The 23,793-nt window shown below is 36.6% G+C and overlaps 6 protein-coding genes across 8 annotated transcripts; 5 read left to right on the top strand and 1 right to left on the bottom strand.

Annotated features, from left to right (window-relative positions):
• Window positions 1–1,421: 1,421 nt before the first annotated feature.
• EXO70H1 (exocyst subunit exo70 family protein H1) lies at window positions 1,422–3,581 on the top strand. The gene has a single exon (NM_115373.4). It carries the CDS (start codon window positions 1,507–1,509, stop codon window positions 3,415–3,417), a length of 1,911 nt encoding a protein of 636 aa, NP_191075.2. The 5' UTR covers window positions 1,422–1,506; the 3' UTR covers window positions 3,418–3,581.
• A 38-nt stretch (window positions 3,582–3,619) lies between these two features.
• On the bottom strand, window positions 3,620–5,445 carry AT3G55140 (Pectin lyase-like superfamily protein). 2 transcript variants are annotated; one of them, NM_115372.4, is made up of 5 exons: window positions 5,127–5,445; window positions 4,606–4,957; window positions 4,311–4,521; window positions 4,171–4,239; window positions 3,620–4,083 (listed from the first exon to the last, which is right to left on the bottom strand). In NM_115372.4, exons 1-5 carry the CDS (start codon window positions 5,251–5,253, stop codon window positions 3,847–3,849), a joined length of 996 nt encoding a protein of 331 aa, NP_191074.2. In that variant the 5' UTR covers window positions 5,254–5,445; the 3' UTR covers window positions 3,620–3,846. The 2 variants fall into 2 exon arrangements, with proteins under 2 accessions (NP_191074.2, NP_974439.1); NM_202710.1 differs by having other exon boundaries at window positions 3,645–4,083; window positions 4,606–5,289.
• Window positions 5,446–7,618: 2,173 nt separating this feature from the next.
• On the top strand, window positions 7,619–10,233 carry ABCG19 (white-brown complex homolog 19). The gene has a single exon (NM_115371.3). The coding sequence runs from the start codon at window positions 7,784–7,786 to the stop codon at window positions 9,959–9,961; it is 2,178 nt and encodes a 725-aa protein (NP_191073.1). The 5' UTR covers window positions 7,619–7,783; the 3' UTR covers window positions 9,962–10,233.
• A 2,241-nt stretch (window positions 10,234–12,474) lies between these two features.
• TT5 (Chalcone-flavanone isomerase family protein) lies at window positions 12,475–14,013 on the top strand. The gene is made up of 4 exons (NM_115370.4): window positions 12,475–12,789; window positions 12,873–13,031; window positions 13,131–13,354; window positions 13,600–14,013. The coding sequence occupies exons 1-4, from the start codon at window positions 12,657–12,659 to the stop codon at window positions 13,822–13,824; spliced, it is 741 nt and encodes a 246-aa protein (NP_191072.1). The 5' UTR covers window positions 12,475–12,656; the 3' UTR covers window positions 13,825–14,013.
• A 2,674-nt stretch (window positions 14,014–16,687) lies between these two features.
• ABCG18 (ABC-2 type transporter family protein) lies at window positions 16,688–19,522 on the top strand. Its single transcript, NM_115369.4, has 2 exons — window positions 16,688–16,783; window positions 17,079–19,522. Exon 2 carries the CDS (start codon window positions 17,180–17,182, stop codon window positions 19,304–19,306), a length of 2,127 nt encoding a protein of 708 aa, NP_191071.1. The 5' UTR covers window positions 16,688–16,783; window positions 17,079–17,179; the 3' UTR covers window positions 19,307–19,522.
• A 1,435-nt stretch (window positions 19,523–20,957) lies between these two features.
• On the top strand, window positions 20,958–23,793 carry ABCG17 (ABC-2 type transporter family protein; the record flags this gene model as incomplete). 2 transcript variants are annotated; one of them, NM_001339720.1, is made up of 2 exons in its annotated part: window positions 20,958–21,169; window positions 21,654–23,793. In NM_001339720.1, one exon carries the CDS (start codon window positions 21,732–21,734, stop codon window positions 23,718–23,720), a length of 1,989 nt encoding a protein of 662 aa, NP_001319754.1. In that variant the 3' UTR covers window positions 23,721–23,793. The 2 variants fall into 2 exon arrangements, with proteins under 2 accessions (NP_001319754.1, NP_191070.1); NM_115368.2 differs by lacking the exon at window positions 20,958–21,169 and having other exon boundaries at window positions 21,732–23,782.

The following is a 23,793-nucleotide window of genomic DNA, read 5'->3' as shown; positions in this document are numbered from 1 at the left end:
AACATAATCAATCTCAATCTGAAACGAACTAAACACTACTATAGTTCATTTTCTCTCATATGTATATAACAAGATAATTGTCAAAACAAAAACTGTGAGTTGTAATCAAATGATGGCATTGATCAATAGTCATTGCTTTGTTGATTGAAGAAGATTCCACTTTTAAGGAAAAAAGACAGCTACAATAACTAAATTCTTTAAGGTTCGTTAGCAATGTAACCGAATACGTGAAGTAACACTAGCCATTGTTTAAAGAAAGAGAGTCGTCGAAACAAAACGTTGACTAGCTTATATGCTCTTATAATGATTTAGACAACTCACGTATATACGACGTTGAAGCCAAATTAGTTGAAATGTATATGTAAATGTAGTTGACTTTGGTAAGCGAATCTCCATTTTGGTCTTTTAAGAATCTGTAACGCCTGGAAATTGCCAATACCTCCGGTTCGTATATCTTTATATCATGATTTATGAGTGCGTATATTTGACTTTTTCTTGCAAAACCATACATACATAACATGCGAATGTCTTGTGTCTGTGTATATGATATCTAATGTATGGGAAAACTTGGAATATAGGTTTTATTTTCTTCTAGACAAGATCATGAAGTATAGTACGTATCTTTTATGATCATCTTTTTGGTCAGACGAAAGAATATTAGTTTTATATAATACATAATTTGTGATTTGTTTTTCTATCCTCTATAAGCACAAACATATACTATCAGATTATGACACATCAACAGTGCTAATATAACATTAGGCTGTAAAATCAACTTAAATATTTTGTAACACTTTTCTCTTAACTATTACAATAAACGTATAGCTGTTAGTTTGCAAGGACAGCGTTAACAACTTATTGTATCATAGTATTGATTCAAAACGTTAATTACTGTGATAACTATAACTTATTAACTGAAATGCAGACGTTGACAGACACACAAGAATTGAAATGTAGAAACGCGTTTATATAAGAGAACGCTAAATATATAAATTTCGGACTTTTCTAGTGAAACTCTATTAGTCTTCTTTTTTTTCTTTGGTCAAAAAACTTCCAATACGAAATTCGAACAAGAAGTATAATTAGTGATCAATAATGCGAATGATGCAATAAAAAGTCAAATGAAATGAAATTGATGAATTTAACTGTTATATAAAATTATAAGTTGACAGAATGAAATAGTCATATAATTCTAGTTCTAGACGTGGATAGCAAAAACTTTGTCGCCCATATGTATATAAAATTTGTACTCTAGTTATCTTTTAAGTATATAAGGCTTATATTATACATCGAAGTCAATGGTTCTTTGTGGTCTGGGTCTATAATCACAGGTAAGCACATCGTCATCGATTTCATTTTCAAAGTCAAGACCAATCTCGCTCTCTATATAATTGTTAAAAACCATCTTTCTAATTAAAATAGAAAGAGTAAAAGCCAAGTAACACCATTTTAAAAGGCTTCGCTTTCAATTCAGAAAGAAGAGAATAGAGAGCTTCTTCTTCTTCAATGGCGAAAATGGCGAAATTTTCTTTCTTCTCTTCGTCATCTCCTAAATATCATCCTTCTTCGCCTTCTTCATTCACTTCTTTCCCGGCTTCTCCTCTAAACCAGAACTTTACTCAGGCTATGATGGAGGAAACCGTGGAGACAGCGGACTCCGTCATCAGAAAATGGGACCCGAACACGCCTTCCTTCACCAAGATTGTCTCTCTGTTCAACCATAGCAGGAAGGAGGCTAAAGAGTTCATCAGATGTGTCCGTGATTTGCGCAGAGCGATGCACTTTCTTGTCTCTCAAGACTCTCAATCTCCAAAGCTTGCTCTAGCTCAGACCCTGATGCAGATCGCCATGGCAAGGCTCGAAAAAGAGTTCTTCCAGATATTATCTTCAAACAGAGACAAGCTTGATCCTGAATCAGTTTCCGGTCAATCCTCAATCTCCAGCAATTCTGAATTTGAAGATGTTATGGGATCTGACGACGACGATGAAAGTGACAATGAGATGAGGAAAGCTGGCGAATCGATCACTCAGGTTGAGAAAGCTTCAGCTATGGTGATGTCTGACCTTAAGGCGATAGCAGAGAGTATGATAAGTTGCGGATATGGTAAGGAGTGCGTAAAGATTTATAAGCGGGTCAGAAAATCTATTGTAGATGAAGGGCTGAGCTTGCTCGGGATTGAAATCTACAAAGGCTCCAGATTTCACAGAACGGACTGGGTCACGCTCGAGCATATGATCAAGAACTGGATAAAAGCTGCAAAGATTGGCATTGCCACGCTCTTCCGTGGAGAGAAACTTCTTTGTGATCATGTCTTTTCTGCTTCCAATTCAACAAGGGAGTCATGCTTCTACGAGATTGCAAACGAAGCAGCCACTAACCTTTTCAAGTTCCCTGAATTTGTTGCCAAGGAGAAGAAATCGCACGAGAGGATCTTCCCGCTAATGGATCTGCAGGCTGCAATCTCTGATCTCTGGCAAGACATAGAGATGATATTCCACTTTGATGCAGTAGCTGGTGTGAAATCTCAGGCGCTCACATCGCTGCAAAAACTAAAGGTCTCAATCCACAGTGCTCTCACGGATTTTGAATCAATCATTCAGAAAGATACGACGAAAGCTCTAACACCTGGAGGAGGGATTCATAAACTGACACGATCAACAATGAACTTCATCTCTTCCCTTTCTAAGTACAGCGGAGTCTTGTCGGAAATCCTAGCAGACCATCCACTCCCGAGAAACACTCGCCTGCTGGAATCCTATGTCAGAGCTCCAATTTCGGAAGATGAACAACACAATCACGCACTCTCTGTCCATTTTGCTTGGCTAATCCTGGTTTTGCTATGCAAACTAGACACCAAAGCAGAGCATTACAAGGATGTTTCTTTGTCTTACCTTTTCCTTGCAAACAACCTTCAGATCATCATTGAAACGGTTGGTTCAACTCCCCTAAGGAATCTCCTTGGAGATGATTGGCTCAATAAGCACGAAGATAAACTCTGCGCTTATGCTGGGAATTATGAGATAGCAGCATGGTCCAATGTTTTCATGTCTTTACCAGAAGAACCCACAGACCTATCACCAGAGGAAGCTAAAATATATTTCAGAAGATTTCACACGGCATTTGAGGAAGCATATATGAAACAATCATCACGAGTTGTACCAAATGCGAAACTTAGGGACGAACTAAAGGTTTCAATAGCAAAGAAACTTGTACCAGAATACAGAGAGTTTTACAGGAAGTACTTACCAATGCTCGGCCAGGAGAGAAACATTGAGATCTTGGTGAGATTCAAGCCAGATAATTTGGAGAATTACATCTCTGATCTTTTCCACGGTACACCAATTCATGCATCCTCTTCTTTTTCTTCATCTTCTTCCTCTTCATCCTGGAAATCACTTGGGTGTGTTTCAGGCTGAGAGACTTGATCCATAGTTTTGGCTAAATATTCCATTTTTTACATGATGTGAAGTGAAAAAAATGTAGATACGTGTGTTTGCATTGTGTGTGCAACAGAAAATGAGAACAAAAAAAAAAAAATGAGATTTTCTTTACATAATTTATGACGAGTTCTTCATTATCTAAGAAAAAACAAACTTGCGATACGCTTTAAGAATAAAACGAGTAGTCTCTAATAACCGAAGCTGATATAAATCTGATAAAGAATTCGATTCAGTGATATACATTCAAGAAGCCAATTACAAATCACAAAGAAGAAAAAGGCATAAAAAATCACACACAGCATACTGTAAACATAATGTGCTGAAGAACAAAAGCATTATTCACTCCTTCAATAACTAGAAAAAGAAGGAAATATGATATGCAAGAAAACATTTGAATCGCAACTATTACTTAGGAACTCCATGATCAGAAGGACGGGACAAAGATTGCCAACCGGTACAAATTTGCATGATTTGCTTGAGAGTTTCTGATGGTGGCTCCACAGTCCATGTTGGGTAGTGTTCACTTGGATGGAATACACATTCTTCACTGGCTCCTGTCATCAAGGAAGGTTGAGCTCCATTCAAGAACAAGTCATTTTCAGATCGTACTAACCCAGTTCTCGCTTCTTCCTTGTCAGCAGCCTACAAACAAACTCACACAAGATGATGGTGGTGGATTCAAAATAAGAACAAGATTTTCTCTGATGCAAATGAAAAGCGAGAATTAACCTTTTCTGAGTAGTATTCAAAAGTTTTCTTCTTCACTCCTGCTTCGTATATATTGCATTGAGAGAACACCTGATTTCAGAAACATAAGAATCTTCAGGTGAGACCTCAAGCAATGATCTAAGATCTGCAAAAGAGTTTACCTGCGCTTCTACACTAGCACAAACAGCATATATTCCCCAGTTTCTTGTGTAGTTGTTGTACAAATGAACTTTTCCAAATCTGAGACGAGGTTGTCTCTGCCTAGTTCCATCAAAGAAACAATGGTGAATGGTCACTCGGATACATCTATCCTCAACATGAGAAGGATCTGCTCCAATCAGCATCGTCTTGTCATGCTGTGCAAAATAACATCTGTAGAAACCAGAAGCAACATTAAGCACCAGTCAAGAGCATACATTACCCTAACCATAACCATCCAAAATCATCAAACCTCACCTAGAAACAGTAATATCCGTGCTTTGTCTAGTAATATCAATAAGCCCATCATCGTAATCGCGGAGACTACACCGATCAATCCAAATGTGTCTAGACTTTGGTTTAATCTGAATACCATCAACATCATGACCTCTACCACCTTCAAACTCCAAATTGCAAATGATGATATGTTCACATTCCTTCAATCTTATTCCTTTCCCTGTGAGCTTAATTCGTTGTCCTCGTCCATCAATCGTCTTGTAAGACGATACACTCAAGTATGAATTGAGATTTATAGTTCCAGAAACTGCAAAAACAATCCATAACGGCTCTTTCCTCCTACCTCCTTCACGAAGAGTCCCAGGTCCATCATCTAAAATCCACACATAACCAATCTCAAGATCTTCGAACACAATCAACAAATGCATCTCATAATCAATACGAAGGCGAATTTATCCATACATTCCAGTATGATCATCGGTAAAGCATCGGGCATAGAGATACATATATAGATTCGTAGATAGATTTTACGAATACATCACCTGCAAGAGAAGTGACGACATAGAGATCGCCGTGGAGACCACCGACGGCGAAGCGTCCGAATCCCTCTGCACGGCCAGCTAAAGCCCTGAGGCTACAATCGGCATCGGCGTACGGTAGCGACGTCATCGTTCGTTGTTATGCGACGTCGTATCAAGTGTTTCTGTTTACCGTCGAGCTTCTCTACTTGAGCGAGAAAGGCACAAGTAAGGTTGATTCTCTAGATCGGTGATTCAGTTTACCAAACCGGTTTGGACCGGGTAGATTATTTAGTACATACAGTATTTGGTTTATGTATGAGTCACGTGGACAACATTAACAATTAACATCATCGACTAGTCAATTTTGGAAGAGAAAAACTTGCCATTAACGTCTCCTTTGAAATTGCACTTATTTCTCCTATTTTTAGTAATCTCTCGTTTACCATTGACGGTATCTTTTGTAAGTTTAACGGTCTCTCAATAATTGGTTGAAATATTAAAATTCAAATTTTATTATATTTGTAGAAAAATATTGACTGTTTTTCATATTTGGGACCCCCAAAATCTCAATACCGGTACTGTCATAATTCAGAAACAACAGAGTAAAATGTATTTATTGCCGTAACAACCATGCCGACCAAAAATAAATGATAGTACTAATTTACATGTCTTGTTATAGGCGATAAGGTTTTAAACTTAGACTACTTATTAGAGTACTTGGGACTTACGAGTGACATGTTTGATATAGAAACATCGCGTTAAACACAATTTGGTAGATGTCACAGCAGCTTTGAAGTAACTAGTACAAATTTGGTGTATGGGTTACATCATCCAATAGTCGTCATCCAATAGTCAATTTCAAACAAAACTTAGCCATTAACGTCTCCTTTGAAATTGTACTAAACTCCATTAGTAAATCTTCAATCTCCCCCATGTTCGAGTAACAATAGATGATTTTTAGTTGTTTTTCATAATGTTTTTTTTATATATAATTTTTTAAAATATGCTTTAGGCCACATAAATGTTAGGACCGGCTTCCTCCTCCTATTTTTAGTAATCTCTCGAATTTCATATCTCAATCGGTTCCTTTCCTACATGTTTATCATTTCATTGTCGATCGTTTGACTCGATTCGATATTTTCGTCAATCATTCATCCAACATGTATATAAAAAATGGAATTTCCCTTTGGCTTTGTGTATTGATGTTAAAACTTGAATTGTTTCTTAGGAGTAGAACTGTTGAATTAGCGATTGTGTATACTCGAACCATAATTCCAAAACAAAGGAATGTGTTTGTGGCCGACAAAGAAAAGAAAAGTATTAATTTTACATGTTATGCTTTGAAACTGATTGGTTACTAACGAGAGAGAACATGTTTTATATATACATCGAAACAAGGCTTTAAACAAAATTTGGTAACTATCTTAGCTTTGATAATGGATAATAATGAAATGGCCATCGAGTTGACGAAGCCAAATTGCCTTTATCACGGATTCAAAAAAAAAACAATCACGAAAATCACGATTTTTTATTTCCTAAATATACATTTATGTCGAAAATGAAACTTCATGAAATAAAAGAAAATTAAGAAATTAACATTAAATGAAATCATGTACCGTAATCAGTAAGGGATGGCGATGATGATGGTGGTTGTCAAATCCTACGAGCCACACACTTTGAGATAATTTCGTGGGCTCCTTCATGCTTCACACAAATTTTAGTTAACTCTCTTTATTTGTTTTGTTTATAAACTATAGTTGACTTGAAAAAGTTGTTTTTTGTGAATTAATTTCTAACCTATTATTAGTTATATACTGAATCTCTGATATCACAATTTATCCAATATTCTACGAAGATAGATTAATCATGAATCCAACAAAATTGGGAAATTGGAGTTTAACCAATTAATGGAAACTACGGCCATCCCAAATTACCAACCGTTTTGTGGAGCCACATTGAAGAGAGAGTCGTTCTCTTAGTAGTTTTGACATCCACATCTACTGTATACATGCATATTTGTCAACGCATTCCTCACTAGGTTCAGCATGGTTCCTTTTTTGGATTATTTCATCAATTGATTCGACATATATTAATAAAGGGAGATACATATTTTGTATCATTTTGCGTGTCGGTGTTAATATTTGATTTGGTGATTAGGAGTAGAAAACTGTTTTGGATGATATTAAAACCAAAGAATGTGTTATGGTTACTATGAACAAACGTTCTCTGCTGTATGTACAAGAACACATTCTTCAAATTTGGTTGATGAGACACATATGTCAAATTTAAATGCGACTCGTGGTGCAGAGCAGAAGCCAAAATCAAAGTACTGTATACAATTTTGAATTTTCTTTTAAGACTTATCAAGAATTTAATGACCACGTAATTCACAGTATTTTGCTTTTTACATACATTTAATGTCGAAAACGAAACTTCTGAATTATTGTTCACTCTTATTACTAGCCACGACCCACACGAACGTTAAATTTCTATCTAATATTTTTTTTTAGTTACAGAAGTTACAACACATGTTACATTTTTCTTATAAATAACCAACGTATGAAACTATACGTCCCATCATAAAAAATATCACTACTAAGAACTTTCAGATTCCACCATATATACTTCACAATCAGTTTGATGATTTCTTAAGCCAAAACTCTAAACGACGCCGTCCGATGAATCTATCACTCAGCGGTAGAAAGATTGCCATGACACGTGTTTCGGCGGAAACTCAGTATATCACTCCCATCGGATCACCAACCCTCGACGAGTTGCTGAAAGACTGCGACAGTTTCCGAAAAGGAGATTCCGGCGACGGCGTAAAAAGCGACGATCCTGCACATCACATAATAGATGTCGAAGCCTTGTACGTAAAACCTGTCCCGTACGTCTTAAACTTTAACAATCTTCAATACGATGTCACACTTCGCCGGCGGTTTGGCTTCTCACGGCAAAACGGAGTAAAGACTCTACTCGATGATGTTTCCGGAGAGGCTTCTGACGGCGATATCCTCGCCGTTCTCGGTGCAAGTGGAGCAGGAAAATCAACGTTGATCGATGCACTAGCGGGGAGAGTTGCTGAGGGAAGCTTGAGAGGCTCTGTAACTCTAAACGGAGAGAAAGTTTTGCAATCTCGATTGTTGAAAGTTATATCGGCGTATGTTATGCAAGACGATCTTCTTTTTCCGATGCTCACCGTTAAAGAAACCCTAATGTTCGCTTCCGAGTTTCGTCTCCCGAGAAGTTTGTCTAAGTCGAAGAAGATGGAGCGTGTTGAAGCCCTAATTGATCAATTAGGGTTAAGAAACGCGGCGAACACGGTAATCGGAGACGAAGGACACCGTGGAGTTTCTGGAGGAGAGAGACGGCGCGTTTCAATCGGAATCGATATTATACACGATCCTATCGTCTTGTTCCTCGACGAACCAACGTCGGGGCTGGATTCTACAAACGCGTTTATGGTGGTGCAAGTTTTGAAACGAATTGCTCAAAGTGGCAGTATCGTAATTATGTCGATCCATCAACCTAGTGCTCGAATCGTGGAGTTGCTTGATCGGCTTATCATTCTATCTCGTGGCAAAAGTGTGTTCAATGGATCTCCGGCGAGTCTTCCCGGATTCTTCTCCGACTTCGGTCGTCCGATCCCGGAGAAAGAGAACATATCAGAGTTCGCACTTGATTTAGTTCGAGAGCTTGAAGGATCCAATGAAGGTACGAAAGCTTTAGTAGACTTCAACGAAAAGTGGCAACAAAACAAGATCAGCCTGATCCAATCTGCTCCACAAACCAATAAGCTCGACCAAGACCGTTCATTATCTTTAAAAGAAGCCATTAATGCGAGTGTTTCTAGAGGCAAACTAGTCTCAGGCTCATCTAGATCCAATCCCACTTCCATGGAAACAGTATCTTCATACGCAAACCCGTCGTTGTTCGAAACATTCATCTTAGCCAAACGGTACATGAAAAACTGGATCCGGATGCCTGAGCTAGTAGGAACAAGGATTGCTACGGTAATGGTGACTGGTTGTCTTTTAGCAACTGTGTATTGGAAGCTAGACCACACTCCAAGAGGAGCACAAGAGAGATTGACTTTGTTCGCATTTGTCGTCCCAACAATGTTCTATTGTTGTTTAGACAATGTCCCCGTTTTTATCCAAGAACGATACATTTTCTTAAGAGAGACAACACACAACGCGTACAGAACATCTTCATACGTCATATCACACTCTCTTGTGTCCCTGCCTCAGCTACTTGCACCTTCCTTGGTATTTTCCGCGATCACATTCTGGACCGTTGGATTGAGCGGGGGATTAGAGGGTTTTGTCTTCTATTGCCTCCTAATCTATGCCTCCTTTTGGTCTGGATCTTCCGTCGTTACCTTTATATCCGGTGTTGTTCCGAATATCATGTTATGTTACATGGTCTCCATTACCTATCTCGCCTACTGTTTACTGTTGAGTGGATTCTACGTCAACCGAGATCGAATACCGTTTTATTGGACGTGGTTTCATTACATTTCAATTCTCAAGTATCCGTATGAGGCTGTCTTAATCAACGAGTTTGATGACCCGTCTCGTTGTTTTGTTAGGGGTGTCCAGGTTTTCGACAGTACTCTTCTCGGGGGAGTGTCTGACTCCGGGAAGGTTAAGCTCCTTGAAACTCTCAGTAAATCTCTGAGAACGAAGATAACGGAGTCCACATGCTTGAGGACGGGGTCTGACTTACTTGCACAACAGGGTATTACGCAATTGAGCAAGTGGGATTGCTTGTGGATTACGTTTGCTTCAGGTCTCTTCTTTAGGATCTTATTTTACTTCGCCTTGCTGTTTGGGAGCAGGAATAAGAGGACGTGAGGTTACTACTTACTAGCGCCCACAAATACATTTGTGCGCATTAGCTACATATTTAAGTGAAGCTTGAAGAATTAGCTTCTCGATGTTACTATACATTTGTGAAGAAGTTGTAAAATTTATACTCATTTCATCTTTGTTTCTTTAAAAGAATATACTGTAAAATAAACAAGTATTTCTTCTTAAATATCCAAATTAGCATCTGATTACTTGAATACACATTTAAATTTCGAGGCAGAACAATTGCTTAAGTAAAGCAAGACCATTACCCTCCTTCAAGGTTTCGCTATCTGCTCGTTCCTTTGTCTTGACTTGGCCTCTGTTTTTCTGTTTCGTTTTCCTTACTTATTGCCTATTGGTGATAGTTCTGTTTCGTAGTGTTGCTCTCCTTTGTTTGCTGTCTTGTCCCTTTGGGTGCAGTTCAAAAAATTAAAATCTAGGGGCTGCTGTTGAATGTTTTGCGAATTTTTCAACCATATAGTTATATCAATATTCAAGTATTGGTGATAGTTCTTTTCCACAATGGTCAGCAAAATAAAATATCAACAAAAGTTCAACCACGAAGTTTAGTAGATATGAAATGAATATTGCGCATCCCACGTTGGAGATATAAGTTTTATGGTCCGGACTCCCTTACTTCATACTTCATACTTCATATATAGTATATTTTACTCAAAGAAAAAAAATGGACAAGTGAAAATCTAGTGAATTAATGTATTCACCTAAATTTGAGATATAATATTTTCTGGTGTGATAGACATTACTCACTATTCAATGACTCAAAATTTAAAACATGCATGTCAGAACACAATTAAATTCGAACCAATTGAATACACATTTGAAATTAGTGTCCTTATAATTGAATTTTGATGCGCAAGTCATTTTGATGAGAAAATTAGAAGATCAAAAATGGACAAATCAAGATACATGGAGAATTAGGATATGAAAAATAGTTTTAAAATTATTGTCTATATGTATGGAACATTAGAACATTTTGGTAGAGAGTAAATGATCAAAAAAATCTGGTTATCTGAGGTGTAAAAAGATTGGCTACTGCAATAAACATGGCACAGATGTTAGAAAATTTAAAGTTAAATGATTCAAAGTTTTATATAATTTGGGACAATTCAAAATCTTGTGACTTATATAATGTGATATTAATGTATTCACTAAACTACAAAGTAAATAATTAATTTACTTTTAAATTTGGTAGAGGTTGATTTTGCAATAATGACTATTAAATGAATAAAGTTCAAACATATCACAGTAGACGTTTAATTTCGAACTACTTATGTATATAAATCGACAATACATTTAAAGTATTTAAATGCGCAGTTAAATTGAAGCCATAAAATTTGCAAACCGAAAATTTATGCTTTCAAACTGTAAACCATTTATGCTTTCACACTGATTAAAGGGCCCTTCTATAAACTTTTCCATTAAATATTTTTCATTTAAATATTAGATGATCTTAAATGGTTTACTCAAAGTAAATATATATATATATGAAGAATTAAGAAAGTGTGGAGCATTTTAAAACTTTTTTTTCTCTAGTTTTTTTTGCTTTTTTTTTTGGGCAACGTTCGTTCCCTCGAGTCTATTAAATTTTTTGCCATTTTTGTTTTTTGTTTTTTCAGTGACAAACTCACATGGATTTCATTTCAGATTCAGTTAGATTTTATTATACTTCAGCCCAGTGTAGGAACAACCGGAACCCAAAATCTAGAGAGCATTCATGGTGGGGTTCAATAGCCCATGTAATAGCCCACTTCCCGGCATCAGAACTGACAAATCCAAAATTGAATTGAAATGTGTTTATAACCCGATTAGTTTTAATATTACGGAACAAACAAATCAAAACCATAACTCAAACTAAACGAAGTCATATAATAGATATGATAAATTTATATTAAACGTTTTATTAAATATAAAAGAGTGTTAAAAGTTTTTATTTATCTAAAATGAACATAGTTAAACGAAAACCCAACCAAATCTAAGTACAATTGTTCAAAACCAAAGTGAACCAAGTTGAATTATTGTTTTTAATTCACAAAACGATTTGTTGAAATAAGGGCTGAAGTCGTAGAAGCTTTAATAGATAAGAAAAGAAAGAGATATGTTGATATTGAGAATACCCAAAAAACTAGGATTTCTGAATATTAGAAACTAGAGAACGTAAGAAATTCTTTGATTTTTTCTTTGATTTTCCGAAAGTAAGAATTAGAGAATACTTTTTCTGAAAAGCTATTTTTTTTTTTTTTAATTTTATTGATCAATCAACTGAATACTGAATACAAAAGAAAACCTGATTTATTTATAATAAAACTCAATTTATTTATAATATAATTCAAAAACCTAGATAAACTCTAAAATAATCATATAATTATCTCAAATAACCAAAATATATAAAATCAATAATATGAAAGATAACGATAGAAAATATTTGAAATTATCCTAACTATGTGCTCTGCATATTTAAGGGCTCAAAGCTTCAACCACCAATTGTCAATGCATCTCCCAATCAAAATATAAAAAAAGAGACGAAAACGAAAGTACACGTGCTTACACATCCAACACTCGTAATCGTAACTATTGCTACCTACCCTTCTCTCTTCTACTTAACCCCAAAGGCCCCAAAAACACAATCAAGAAAAGCTCTGTAACATTATTATCAATCGAAATTCCAACCGACTCAACAATGTCTTCATCCAACGCCTGCGCCTCTCCGTCACCGTTCCCCGCCGTCACGAAGCTTCATGTAGACTCCGTCACGTTTGTACCGTCCGTCAAGTCACCGGCCTCCTCCAATCCATTATTCCTCGGCGGCGCCGGTTCGTTTGTTTGCTCTGTTCTTCTTTATCTTCTTCTTTTTCTTCGTGTTGCTGACTACGTTCCGTTTTGCTAACTTACGCAGGTGTCCGAGGCCTTGATATCCAAGGTAAATTCGTGATCTTCACCGTCATTGGAGTATACCTAGAGGGTAACGCCGTTCCTTCTCTATCTGTCAAGTGGAAGGGAAAAACTACGGAGGAGCTAACAGAATCTATCCCGTTCTTCCGTGAAATAGTCACCGGTAACTTTCTTATAAACACCAATTACTAAACGTACACGTCAAGCTAGGTTTAATCGTCTTGTTTTCAATCTTATGATTGGTTTTTTGCTTCCTTTTTAGGTGCGTTTGAGAAGTTTATCAAGGTGACAATGAAACTGCCGTTAACGGGACAACAATATTCGGAGAAAGTGACGGAGAATTGTGTGGCTATATGGAAACAATTAGGGCTTTATACGGACTGTGAAGCTAAAGCTGTGGAGAAGTTCTTGGAGATCTTCAAGGAAGAAACATTCCCTCCCGGTTCATCGATCCTCTTCGCTCTCTCCCCTACCGGCTCTCTTACGGTAATTTTTGCTTGATTTATACTTTGCTTGAATTTTGTTAATCGTTAGTGCAAATATCAAATTGGAATGAGATACTTGACATGCTTTCGCATTTAAACCACTTGCGAAGGTACTGTTTTAGGTTTTTTAAATGTAAGTACTATTGTAAAAGTTGGCGTTTGGAAGTTTGGAACGATAGTAGTTGTAACGTGTAGGTTTGAATACTTTGTTGACATGTGTTTGTTGTGAACTATACTGTTTTGTAGGTTGCGTTTTCGAAAGATGATAGTATCCCTGAAACCGGGATCGCTGTGATCGAGAACAAATTGTTGGCGGAGGCGGTTCTGGAATCTATCATCGGGAAGAACGGTGTGTCACCTGGCACTAGGTTAAGTGTTGCAGAAAGATTATCTCAGCTAATGATGAAGAACAAGGACGAAAAGGAAGTTAGTGATCACTCTGTTGAGGAAAAACTAGCCAAAGAGAACTGAGAATGATAGATTTTTCTTGTGTTTTTGTCATTTTCTATTTCTTATGTTTTCTATATCTAATTTCTTATGCGGTACTCAAGTGGAGAATAAAGAACATGCATTTACATTATAATAAAGTTTAGGAATTTCGGTGTTTTTCTTTGAAATGCTATTCTAACTTGATTTGATGATATATATGTCAAAGATGATTCAACCGTTGAGGTTTAGATGGGAGTTACTCGGAATCAGATTCCAAAAAACTCTGATAAACCTTATTCGCCAAAAACGTTATTAAAGGATGGTGCTTGACATAAGGAAATTATGGTCCAATAAATTGGAATACTCGGTTGTATTAAAGCAGAGAATCTAACGCTTTTTTGTGGGTTGCGTTTAGCATTGGTTTTGGACTTTTCGGTTACATTTTTGGGGAGTCTAATTCTGTTGAAGAAGAGAGAATAGAGAAGAGTGAAACAGATCATAAGCAACAACGTTTCGAGCTCAAAACAAAGAAGCAACGAGCATTTTCAATGAAAATTTGGTCTTACATTGAGGTTGTTGTGATGAGTCAGACAGGTTCAGTCCTGTATGTTATGTTTTGATTTGAATTTGACTTTAAGATATTGATCCGGTCTTTGATTTGGCCTATGGATCCGCAGGCCAGTCCGTGGTTCACTTGTAATATGTAAAGAAAAACATTGTGGAGCGACTCGCTCATTGTTGGACTGGGCTGACATGTATTTTTTGGCCCATTAATACGAGGTTATGCAATTTTATTGTCAAAACATAATTTCATGATTGGAAAACGCAAATTCTGCAAATTTAACGTAAAACAGTATTCCAAATTCTAGTTTCTCCATAGTTATAGTTATCAAATCGATTCCACAATCTAAGCACCAATATACTTAGTTTGCAGTTTGTTTTTTTAAGAACGTGTAATATTCACACAAAATACAGTGAATGTTTGATAGGGAGCTAATTAGATTACAGTTTTAAGGTCAAAATTCGACTATCTAGTTATGAGGAGAATACACGATTCGACATGGTAAATTTGAAATATTTTTCTACATGTTAAATCATAATCGGTTTTGGAACCATATTTCCCAAACAAAATATAAAAAGAAACACGAGATTATCATTTATGGAGGCGTCGCTTCAAGCAAAATTTGGTTGTAAACGTAACATTGTTGAGTGGTAGGTCAGATTTTAAATGCCAAAAACCAAATTGCATTGTCGTTCAACCAAGAGTTATCGCTAGTATACAAGCGCACGTGATTCAAGACTTTGGTTCCTAAAACATAAAAAAAATCGACTGGTGTTGGTAATTTCTTACTTTATACATAAAATTATATTAATTTAAAAAAAAACGGAAATACATTAAAAAAAAAACAGAAATATGCATACAAATTTGTTCTTATTCTAATAGTATACTGTCAGTCTTACGTGCTCAATTTTTTCCTTCATATAGATAAATGAAAAATACACTTTTTATACAATTTTATTTTGATCTATTTTCTCCTTTTCATTTATAGACTTATTATTCGTACTATGGGTGGTGGCACCAATTAGTCCATACCGAAAGAAGCGATGGTGGCACCAAGTCGTACTATGGTGGTGGCACCTATCAGTCTGTGATGAGGTTTTAATTGTAGAGTCATGCGAGCCACAAAACGTTAGCGTCTAAATTCATGGCCCCAGCATGCATGCTTCACACCAATTAAAGCTCTGCATTTATTATCTTTCTTTTCAAAAAGTTAAGATACAAACCTAATTACCTATATACATATATATAACTTCATGGCCCCATTATGTTCCATACAATTATTGTTTTGCTTTTCTCAGTTTTTCCTTCTGAAGATTTAGAGGTAGACCTAACTTATACAAAACAATAGTAACTAACCTCTCTTGATTAATTACTTTATTTTAACATTTAAAACAACTATATTAACTTGATAACTTAGTTTGAAATGTTTACAATGACTTACAGTTTTTTTTTTTTAAACTAACTACACGATGCTTCCTTTAGGCATGCATTTCTCGCCAACAGACTACGAGATATAAATATTTTCATTCTTCATATTCATCTTTAAAGTAGCAACTTCATATGCTAGCTACAACATGATCTTGATTTTCTTTTTCTTCAAAGTTCAAACCATCTCTTCCGTATATGTTTTTCACTATTATCTAGCTACCACACCACATATTTCAATAATAGAATTGACTCACGATCTTTATGGATATTAGGGAGCCACGACGAAAGAAGTACATACGTTCGTTATAAACTTTACTTAAAAGTACGTATACTTTATCCACAATCACAAAAAATAGCGGTGAAATAGAAAATAAGAAAAATGGTATCGTTAGTAGAGTACTCACGAATCACGATTGTCAAATGTCAAATTGTCATGATTGCACAAACTAAGAGCAAGACATATGAGTTAGGATACTTAAAAACCTCGTAGCTCAAATCTTTCAAACTATATAGTGTGTTGATGACTGTATAAGTCTCCACATAAATGGAGTTGGTTTCGTCTATTTAATCTATTTTTACATCACTCTACTATTTACCTAACTTACAATAATTACCAATCTTTCTTCTTTTATGCCATTTACTTGCTGCTATAGAAACTTCTTTGTTTGAAATACAATCAGCTAACTCCTTCTTCTCTTGATTCTTTCTTCTTCCTATTTCTATGATTATGTACTTTTATCCATTTAATATTGTTTTATTTTCTCATTGATTTCCTATAAATACCATGGGAGACGTGTTTCTCATTTCTTCTGTATTTAATTTTATTTATTTCGAATTTTCAAAATCCAAACTATAACAATAAATGAGTTTTATTTTTCTCTCTTCTTCTCTATAAATACGAAGAGCGAGAGAAGTGCCCACTGCTAATTTATATACAGACAAAAAAATAAAAATTGAACAACAAGTTTTTTTTTCCTGGCTTCTAAAAGAAGATAACTAAAAATTTAACAAGTAAGTTCAATATTTTCATAAGTTTAGTAATTAAGAGTTCTATTTATTTGTATGATTCATGTCTTTATACTTTAAAGGTTAACAGACTAAGAAATCATCAATCTTGCCTCATCATTATAAAATTTATCCCATATATATTTGGTCTTAATTTCGTGAGTTTTTTTCATATAACTTATTCGTACATTTGTAGAATTTTAAGCAGTTAGTTCGTACTTTTCTCAAGAATACTAAAATCCAGTTTTCGTAAGTATGTTACATATATTTTATAATTTTTTTGGCTTTATGGTTTTCTCAGGGTTTATACTACTATGATACTACACTGTTAGCAGTTAGCTTCATCTTCAGCCACGCCGTTAAACTTCCATCAACCAAAAATAGTTAACTAAATCGTTGAAGATGCCACGTGTTTCGGCGGAAATTTTAGATATTTCTCACACCGGCGGCAACGAGTCACCGACGCTTGGCGAACTCCTGAAAGATTTCAACGACAGTGGCCGGAAAAAATATCCCGGCGAAAATGCTCCGACTCAACACATATTGGATCTCGCTCCCGCGGCTGAAACACGATCTGTGCCGTTTCTCTTATCCTTCAACAATCTCAGTTACAATGTTGTACTTCGCCGGCGGTTTGATTTCTCCCGGCGAAAGACCGCTTCGGTGAAGACTTTACTCGATGATATTACAGGCGAGGCTCGTGACGGAGAAATCCTCGCCGTTCTTGGTGGAAGCGGAGCCGGAAAATCCACGTTGATAGACGCATTAGCCGGAAGAGTGGCGGAGGATAGCTTGAAAGGCACGGTAACTCTAAACGGAGAAAAAGTTTTGCAATCTCGATTGTTGAAAGTGATATCGGCGTATGTGATGCAAGACGATCTTCTTTTTCCGATGCTCACCGTTAAAGAAACCCTAATGTTCGCTTCCGAGTTTCGTCTCCCGAGAAGTTTGCCTAAATCGAAGAAGATGGAGCGTGTTGAAACCCTAATTGACCAACTAGGGCTTAGAAACGCGGCGGATACGGTAATCGGAGATGAAGGACATCGTGGAGTATCTGGCGGAGAGCGACGGCGCGTGTCAATCGGAATTGATATTATACACGATCCTATCCTCCTCTTCCTCGACGAACCAACGTCAGGGTTAGACTCCACCAATGCGTTTATGGTGGTGCAGGTTTTGAAACGAATTGCTCAGAGTGGCAGTGTCGTAATTATGTCGATCCATCAACCTAGTGCACGTATCATTGGTTTGCTTGATCGGCTTATCATCTTATCTCACGGGAAGAGTGTGTTCAATGGATCTCCGGTTAGTCTTCCTTCGTTCTTCTCCAGCTTTGGCCGTCCCATTCCAGAGAAAGAAAACATCACAGAGTTCGCACTTGATGTCATTCGAGAGCTTGAAGGATCCTCTGAAGGAACCAGAGATTTAGTAGAATTCAACGAAAAGTGGCAACAGAACCAAACTGCTAGAGCCACAACACAAAGTCGCGTATCTCTAAAAGAAGCCATCGCTGCAAGTGTTTCTAGAGGGAAACTAGTCTCTGGCTCATCTGGAGCCAATCCTATATCAATGGAAACAGTATCTTCATACGCAAACCCGCCATTGGCGGAAACGTTTATCTTAGCTAAACGGTACATAAAAAACTGGATCCGCACGCCTGAGCTCATAGGAATGCGGATTGGTACTGTCATGGTGACTGGTCTTCTCTTAGCTACTGTATATTGGAGGCTTGACAACACTCCAAGAGGTGCACAAGAGAGAATGGGCTTCTTTGCGTTCGGTATGTCCACAATGTTCTATTGTTGTGCAGACAACATCCCTGTTTTTATCCAAGAACGATACATTTTCTTGAGAGAGACAACGCACAACGCATACAGAACATCTTCATATGTTATATCTCACGCTCTTGTGTCTCTGCCTCAGCTACTTGCTCTCTCCATTGCATTTGCCGCAACTACATTTTGGACCGTTGGTTTGAGCGGCGGGTTAGAGAGTTTCTTTTACTACTGCCTCATAATATACGCAGCCTTTTGGTCTGGATCCTCCATTGTTACTTTCATTTCCGGTTTAATTCCGAATGTCATGATGAGTTACATGGTCACTATTGCCTATCTTTCCTATTGTCTACTGCTGGGTGGATTCTACATCAACCGGGATCGGATACCGTTGTACTGGATATGGTTTCATTACATTTCGCTTCTGAAGTATCCCTACGAGGCTGTTCTAATCAATGAGTTTGATGACCCGTCACGTTGTTTTGTAAAGGGAGTTCAAGTATTTGATGGTACGCTTTTGGCGGAAGTGTCCCATGTGATGAAGGTTAAGCTCCTAGATACACTGAGTGGCTCTTTAGGAACGAAGATAACAGAGTCCACATGCTTGAGAACAGGACCTGACTTACTTATGCAGCAAGGTATAACTCAATTGAGCAAGTGGGATTGCTTATGGATTACGTTAGCTTGGGGTCTCTTCTTTAGGATCTTGTTTTACTTGTCCTTGCTGTTCGGGAGTAAGAATAAGAGGACGTGAAGGTAGTCTACAAGCACAAAAACATACAACAAACGCATATAATATACGTTGTTGTAGTTTTCTAATCAAGTTGTAACATTTTTAATTTTGTGTCATCATGGGAATATTGTAAAAGGATTTTTTCTTAAAATCCTTAGTATCATAATAATTACTCGAGTACACGATTAGATTTCAACATATGATTCAGTTGAAGTTACTTAATATATATATATATATATTATTTTTCTATACATAAAAGTAGAAAATTACTATGTACTAAAAAAATAAAAATCTGAGGTGTTGTTTGAAAATGTAGTAATGATTGAAGTTAGGTTTCAGACAGATAGACATTCATATATTCTTAAGAGCATTATTTAGTGTCTCGTATCGTATACATATGAATTTTTAATGTCTCCAAATTTTAAACTTTACTAAATCTAATTAGAAAATGGGTTGGAAATTATGCATCTATATATATATATATATATATATATATATATATATATACAACTTTTTAAGATGTGGGGTTGAAATACACGAACAAGAGTGGACAATACCTTAACTCAAAATATTTGGTGAATTATGATAAGAAGAAATGAATACTATACATATTAAGATCAAAAGATTCATAACCTCAAAGTTGTTTGGTAGAAAATAGATTACGAAATATCAACACACAGTCGACTACGAAATATAGTGGATATGCAAATCAACGTGGCGCATAGCACGTTTAAAAGTAAATATTTAAAAGTTTAATTAATGGTCCCTTCCCGAAATTCGTAGTCATGAAAAAATAGACCATTCAAAATCTAGCGAATTATAATCTGATTAATGCATTCACTAAACCATAAATCAATAATAGTACTTTTTGGGTCAAGAATAGACATCGCTTAATTGACTATTCAATGACAAAAATTTAAAGCATGTCAGAATGCAATTAAATTTGAACCACTTGATTGAATACACAAACGCAATTTAACTAGAACCGTGAAAATTAAATATTTCCACACATTAGTTATCGTCTGGTTCGAGAAAATAAAGTGAAACATAGATAAATTTGGTAATGTCTGAGAATGTTGTAATAATTCAAGCTAAGATTTAAACAGTAATCATGAATCCATGATTAAATCAGTTTGTATTATTTCATATTTTACATCTGTGAATATGAGTTTAGAATCTCTACGTGTTATTCAAATCTAAGTAGTAGTATAATATAAATAGTACTTGTTTAAAGTTTAATTGTGTTCTGGCATGCTTAATTGTGCATTCTAAAGGGCGTTTTAATTTAATCTTCTACCATTTTGACATACTTATAATCAATTAAACCGATAGAATATATAAGCAAATGAAAGTTAATTAACAATCATCGCTCACTGTTGTACTATGAATTATGCCGTGAGAAAAAGGCAAGAGGGGAACAAGATTAAACTGCATGTGTTCTTCATGCATGTTAGCGCAACATCAGATACAACGATAGCCAAGCATGTGATGATAGAGGACAAAGCCATAAGAAAACAGGAACTGTGTGTGTGTACACAACACAACACACAAAAATGCAATATACATTTTTAATAAGACTCCTTTTAATATACGTCACGAAACCTTTTGTAGATTGCACGAGTATATATATGCAGTATCTAATTTCGCCTAGAATCGATAACGACGCTTCATAAACTTCTCAACGTTTGTAATTTAATTACTACTTGAGTTATGGCATAATTCCTCTCACAAGTTTCTTATATCAAAAACCCCAAATCACCATTAATAATTGTCTTTTAAGTGCAACAGACTATGATCTCTACTGTCATGGGGCCGTAACTAAATGCATTCAATTTGGTTACGTGATCACACCAACAACGATCTTCTAAGAAACTACGTCATCAGGTAAAACTTTTATTTTTCTCTTTTCTTGCCTTTTTTTCCAGCACATATATGAATTCTTTAAGAGCTTATGGAAAATAGAGCTTAATGATACAACATTTTAATAGATTGAAAACTTCCAATCCTATAAGTTTTTCTCAAGAAATGGAAGATATAATTGATACTATTAATAATGTTCTAATCGTTTTCATGATCTCTAGATGAATCGCTGATCATATAAATATTGAATTAAGAACTTAAATCTTAGATCAAGACTTCTGATTATAAAAGACTTCTTTCTTTTATTGCTTTAGAAACTTACTCAAAAACTAAAGCTCTCTCACAATCTCTCAATCTCAAAACTCATTAGGAATACCACACTTTAGTATCTCTCTTTTATAAGAGAAAACTTAGACAACTTCCTAATCTGTTTTAGGATAACTTACATATTTATTTAGGCAGCTTCCTAAACAATAATGTCTAATCCTAATTTCCTTTTCTTGAATAGCTTCTTCTTCAAATAAGCTTCAAGGTTACTCCAACAATAAAATAATAACACAGCGCTTTGTGTTAATCTTCCGGCGAGATGCTGCAAAGAGACGCCGTGATCGATGTTGATGAATCTGAGATACCGCCCATTCCGTTCGTCCTTGCTTTCAACGACCTCACCTATAACGTCACTCTTCAACAGCGTTTTGGTCTTCGTTTCGGACATAGCCCTGCTAAGATAAAGACACTGCTCAATGGTATCACTGGAGAGGCTAAAGAAGGAGAGATCCTAGCCATTCTTGGTGCAAGCGGAGCTGGAAAATCAACGCTTATTGATGCATTAGCAGGACAAATAGCCGAAGGTAGCTTGAAAGGCACGGTAACTCTAAACGGAGAAGCTTTGCAATCTCGTTTGTTGAGAGTCATATCAGCTTATGTAATGCAAGAAGATCTCCTTTTCCCTATGCTCACAGTCGAAGAAACTCTAATGTTCGCTGCCGAATTTAGGCTTCCGCGAAGCTTAAGCAAATCAAAGAAAAGAAACAGAGTAGAAACCCTAATAGATCAATTAGGGCTCACAACTGTTAAAAACACTGTGATCGGAGATGAAGGCCATCGTGGTGTCTCCGGGGGAGAAAGAAGGCGTGTATCAATTGGGACCGATATTATTCACGATCCTATAGTCTTGTTCCTCGACGAACCAACCTCAGGACTAGACTCAACTAGTGCCTTCATGGTGGTGCAAGTCTTGAAAAAGATTGCACGTAGCGGCAGCATCGTAATTATGTCAATCCATCAGCCTAGTGGTCGGATTATGGAGTTTCTTGATCGTGTAATCGTCTTATCTTCTGGCCAGATTGTGTTTAGTGATTCTCCTGCTACTCTCCCTTTGTTCTTCTCGGAATTTGGTAGTCCCATACCGGAAAAAGAGAACATTGCGGAATTCACACTTGACCTAATCAAAGATCTTGAAGGATCTCCCGAAGGAACAAGAGGTTTAGTCGAATTCAATCGAAATTGGCAACATAGGAAGCTAAGAGTTAGTCAAGAACCTCACCATAACTCATCATCTTTGGGAGAAGCCATCAATGCAAGCATTTCAAGAGGCAAACTTGTCTCTACTTCATATAGATCTATTCCTTCATACGTAAATCCATGGTGGGTCGAAACCGTAATCTTAGCTAAACGCTACATGATAAACTGGACCCGAACGCCCGAGCTTATCGGAACACGAGTTTTCATAGTCATGATGACCGGTTTTCTCTTGGCTACGGTTTACTGGAAAGTAGATGACTCTCCTAGAGGCGTCCAAGAAAGGTTAAGCTTCTTCTCCTTTGCAATGGCCACAATGTTTTACAGTTGCGCGGATGGCTTACCCGCTTTTATCCAAGAAAGATACATTTTCTTAAGAGAAACCGCGCATAACGCTTACCGAAGATCTTCCTACGTTATATCTCACTCTTTAGTAACTCTGCCTCATCTCTTCGCACTTTCCATAGGCTTTGCAGCGACCACGTTCTGGTTCGTTGGTCTAAACGGTGGTCTGGCAGGTTTTATCTACTATCTTATGATCATCTTCGCGTCCTTCTGGTCAGGATGCTCGTTTGTTACATTTGTCTCCGGTGTGATTCCAAACGTGATGATGAGTTACATGGTCACCTTTGGCTATCTCTCATACTGCCTCCTCTTCAGCGGATTCTACGTCAACCGTGATCGAATCCATCTTTATTGGATATGGATTCATTACATTTCTCTGCTAAAGTATCCCTACGAAGCTGTTCTGCACAACGAATTCGATGATCCCTCCCGTTGTTTCGTGAGAGGAAACCAAGTGTTTGATAATACAATAATGGAAGGAGTATCTGAAACGACAAAGGCTAAGCTTCTGGAGACAATGAGCGGTTACTTGGGGATGGAGTTAACGGAATCAACGTGTTTGACGACGGGCTCTGATTTGCTTAAGCAGCATGGAATTGAGCAGCTGGATAAATGGGGTTGCTTGTGGGTAACGTTAGCTTGGGGATTCTTCTTTAGGATCTTGTTTTATTTTTCGTTGTTGCTTGGAAGCAAGAATAAGAGGGCGTGAACGCCATAATGTAAATTTTTCCGAAACAGAAATTTTATTGTGAAAGCAAAATTGTCTTTTTGAATTTGAGATA

This window comes from Arabidopsis thaliana, chromosome 3 (assembly GCF_000001735.4).
Source record: "Arabidopsis thaliana chromosome 3, partial sequence".
Classification (NCBI taxonomy): Eukaryota; Viridiplantae; Streptophyta; class Magnoliopsida; order Brassicales; family Brassicaceae; genus Arabidopsis; species Arabidopsis thaliana.
Note: the sequence above shows the minus strand (reverse complement) of the source record. Positions and strands in the feature narration are given on the sequence as shown.

What these genes read in the sequence shown, in the direction of transcription:
- EXO70H1 (NM_115373.4), top strand. Translation starts at nt 1,507, where the DNA reads ATGGCGAAAATGGCGAAATTTTCTTTCTTCTCTTCGTCATCTCCTAAA.
- ABCG18 (NM_115369.4), top strand. Translation starts at nt 17,180, where the DNA reads ATGCCACGTGTTTCGGCGGAAATTTTAGATATTTCTCACACCGGCGGC.
- TT5 (NM_115370.4), top strand. Translation starts at nt 12,657, where the DNA reads ATGTCTTCATCCAACGCCTGCGCCTCTCCGTCACCGTTCCCCGCCGTC. An exon ending in ATTATTCCTCGGCGGCGCCG is followed by an intron (nt 12,790 to 12,872) that starts GTTCGTTTGTTT and finishes TAACTTACGCAG; the next exon opens with GTGTCCGAGGCCTTGATATC. An exon ending in CCCCTACCGGCTCTCTTACG is followed by an intron (nt 13,355 to 13,599) that starts GTAATTTTTGCT and finishes ACTGTTTTGTAG; the next exon opens with GTTGCGTTTTCGAAAGATGA.
- AT3G55140 (NM_115372.4), bottom strand. Translation starts at nt 5,253, where the DNA reads ATGACGTCGCTACCGTACGCCGATGCCGATTGTAGCCTCAGGGCTTTA. An exon ending in ACGGATATTACTGTTTCTAG is followed by an intron (nt 4,522 to 4,605) that starts GTGAGGTTTGAT and finishes TGGTTTCTACAG; the next exon opens with ATGTTATTTTGCACAGCATG. An exon ending in GTGCTAGTGTAGAAGCGCAG is followed by an intron (nt 4,240 to 4,310) that starts GTAAACTCTTTT and finishes TTCTGAAATCAG; the next exon opens with GTGTTCTCTCAATGCAATAT.
- ABCG19 (NM_115371.3), top strand. Translation starts at nt 7,784, where the DNA reads ATGAATCTATCACTCAGCGGTAGAAAGATTGCCATGACACGTGTTTCG.